This window comes from Penaeus chinensis, chromosome 29 (assembly GCF_019202785.1).
Source record: "Penaeus chinensis breed Huanghai No. 1 chromosome 29, ASM1920278v2, whole genome shotgun sequence".
NCBI lineage: Eukaryota > Metazoa > Arthropoda > Malacostraca > Decapoda > Penaeidae > Penaeus > Penaeus chinensis.
Window position 1 is genome coordinate 15,484,203 of NC_061847.1, and position 2,500 is coordinate 15,486,702.

At 34.4% G+C, this 2,500-nt stretch overlaps 1 protein-coding gene across 4 annotated transcripts in view; it reads left to right on the top strand.

The window, feature by feature from the left end:
- LOC125040496 (trafficking kinesin-binding protein milt-like) overlaps window positions 1-2,500 on the top strand; it is an 82,394-nt gene that overhangs the window by 46,241 nt on the left and 33,653 nt on the right. For all 4 annotated transcript variants that reach the window (XM_047635050.1, XM_047635049.1, XM_047635047.1 and 1 more), the window contains 2 exons: window positions 673-877; window positions 1,879-2,049. In XM_047635050.1, the coding sequence (XP_047491006.1) occupies window positions 673-877; window positions 1,879-2,049 (376 nt within the window). The remainder of the gene's footprint in view (window positions 1-672; window positions 878-1,878; window positions 2,050-2,500) is intronic.

Consider the following 2,500-nt stretch of genomic DNA (forward strand, 5'->3'; position numbering starts at 1 on the left):
CGAAAGACATACGGATGTAAAGGACAGTGAAGCCTTTGTACATATGCAGTTTCCCTTGCAGTTGTCCAGAGTGGCACTTATGTGTTAGATTTGTCCAATTCCACTTAGATGGACATGAAAGGATAGTTGTATGTTCAAATGGTATCCTTTAGCAAGGATAATCTTAGTACACAGCCCATATGTTGTAGAAATGCTCCACATGTGGGTGGAATATTGAACAAGGATTTTCTCCCCATGATGAAAAGGAAATTATTGGTTTCATTGATACTGGAAGGAAGTGCTGGTTCTGTCATGAGAGTTGGCTATTAAAATGCTGCAGCACAGAAATGTTCCTTATCAGTGTATATAGAATACAAAGAGAAACAGATAATTTGGCCCATAGTTCTGCTATACCAAGTGGTGATAGTATAAAAGGAGAATAGGAGTTATAGGGTAAGAGGCCCAGGCAAATGAGTTTGTGGGTGTAATATATTAGTGTACACTCACTACATCCTATTCACACTGGTCTGCCAAGGTAATTCAGCAATTTACTTGTCAAAGCAGCTTGGACCTACAGGGCTAAATTTCATGTTATGTTCCAAATACAGCTTGTACCAAGCAGCTTTTAGTATATTCATATTTTGTACTAATGTATTGTGTTAAACCTAAAATGACACAATTACTACTTCACAGAAGGAAAAAGACCTTGAACTGGCTGCAAAGATTGGCCAACAATTGCTAAATCGCAATAAAGCTTTAGAAGAGAGGAATGCAGCACTTGAAGCTGAGGTTTCTGCAGCAGGGGACACCATCACGCAACTTAGACATGATCTGCAGATGAAGACAGATTTGCTACAGATTTACACCAATGATGTTGATGAAACTAGCAGCTGTGAGAGTGAGCATTGCGATTGTCTTAAGTAATTGATACTACTTCTACTGAAAGAGAAAAAAAAAAAAAAAAAATAACTGATGAAAAATATAAGTAAGAATGTTATCAGGTTTTATTATTAAAATTCACAGATGTATGGGCAAATTTTGGGCAGGGGAGGCTGAAGTATTGTTTGTCCTAGTATACAGTGTAAAAGAAAATAAACTCCTATTCATGAAATGTGAATAGGAACTGAAACCTAAAACAGAATAACAAAGATATGCCAATCCAGGGTTTTTGTTGCTTGACTTCAGTCAAAAATTTTATATTTTGTTTGCCTGACTGCCATTAATGTTTGTGTTTGCTCAGCACCACTTCTCTGACCCATAAGCTTATTGTTTTTATATATAGCTATACAGCTTTTATAAAAGGCTCTGTTTCTAAGTTGAGATGTTTTCTTATCTTCATATAATGAAAGGTCTTACTTCATTCTTGATTTTGTAATAAGAAACCAGCTTTGGATCATATCTGACTCACTTATCATGTTAATTTGGCATTCAATGTCTTACCAAATATAAGCATGAGAGAGATTGGCAAGGCTCTGCATAGTAGCAAGTATTTTCATAGGAGAATGTGTCTCATCTAAGATTCATTTACAAACAATATGTCAGGTTTATCATCTGCTTTGTCTGTGTAGTAGTTGCTGATCAGAAACAGGGAAACAAGGTACTGTTCAGTGGTGGAGTGAAAGGTTGTAGGACATGGACCGAGTATGTAGCTTTGTTTTGGAGGGAAGAAATGCAGGAAGGTCCCTATTAATGAAACTAGATGGTTGCTGTGGTGATGCACTTCTACAATCATTTAGTATAAGAATAAATTCTTTTTTTTTTTTATCCTTTTTTGATCATAAAAAAATGTCATGATTAGAGAAGACTTATCATCAGTAGATGTTTTTAAATAAGTGAATATTAATGACAATGGCATATTAGATTTAAAAGTTATAGTACTAATTGTTTCTTTACTTACAGCAACACCAACAGGAGTACGAGTTCTCAGTGTTGATATTTTACAACATCGTGTTAGAAATCTTGAAGATGAAAATAAAACACTGCGTCAGGAAGCAACACAACTTGCTAGTGACACACTTGAATGCGAGTCAAAGGAAAAAGAACTTGTCACAGACATCATCAAACAGCTTAGTAAGGAAACAACTGTATTTAATGAATTAATGCCTGGAAGGCATGTGTACATAACCTGTTCATTATAACATTTTGTTTAATTTTGTTACACGTAGTTGTCTTAATCACCTGATTTACCCTTTTTTTTTTTTTAGTTTTATTTCTGTTAGTTTTGATAATGTTTTAATGATTATAATGTCAATAACAAGAACCATAATCAGAACCCAATTAATGTAGAAAATCCATATACCTAATGCCATTGGGTTTATTGTACAAGGTACATACCATTTGCTGCAATGTAGTGAAATGTAGTTTTAAATATATAGTGATTTTAAATTGCACTGATCTGCGCATACGTCATCAGTAAATGTGTTTTTGAGAAGGTTGTACAAACACAACAGAACAAGTGGCTGATTGATGTATTGAGTAAGGCAAGTTCAAATATATTTTTACATGTGAAACTTAATGAAAA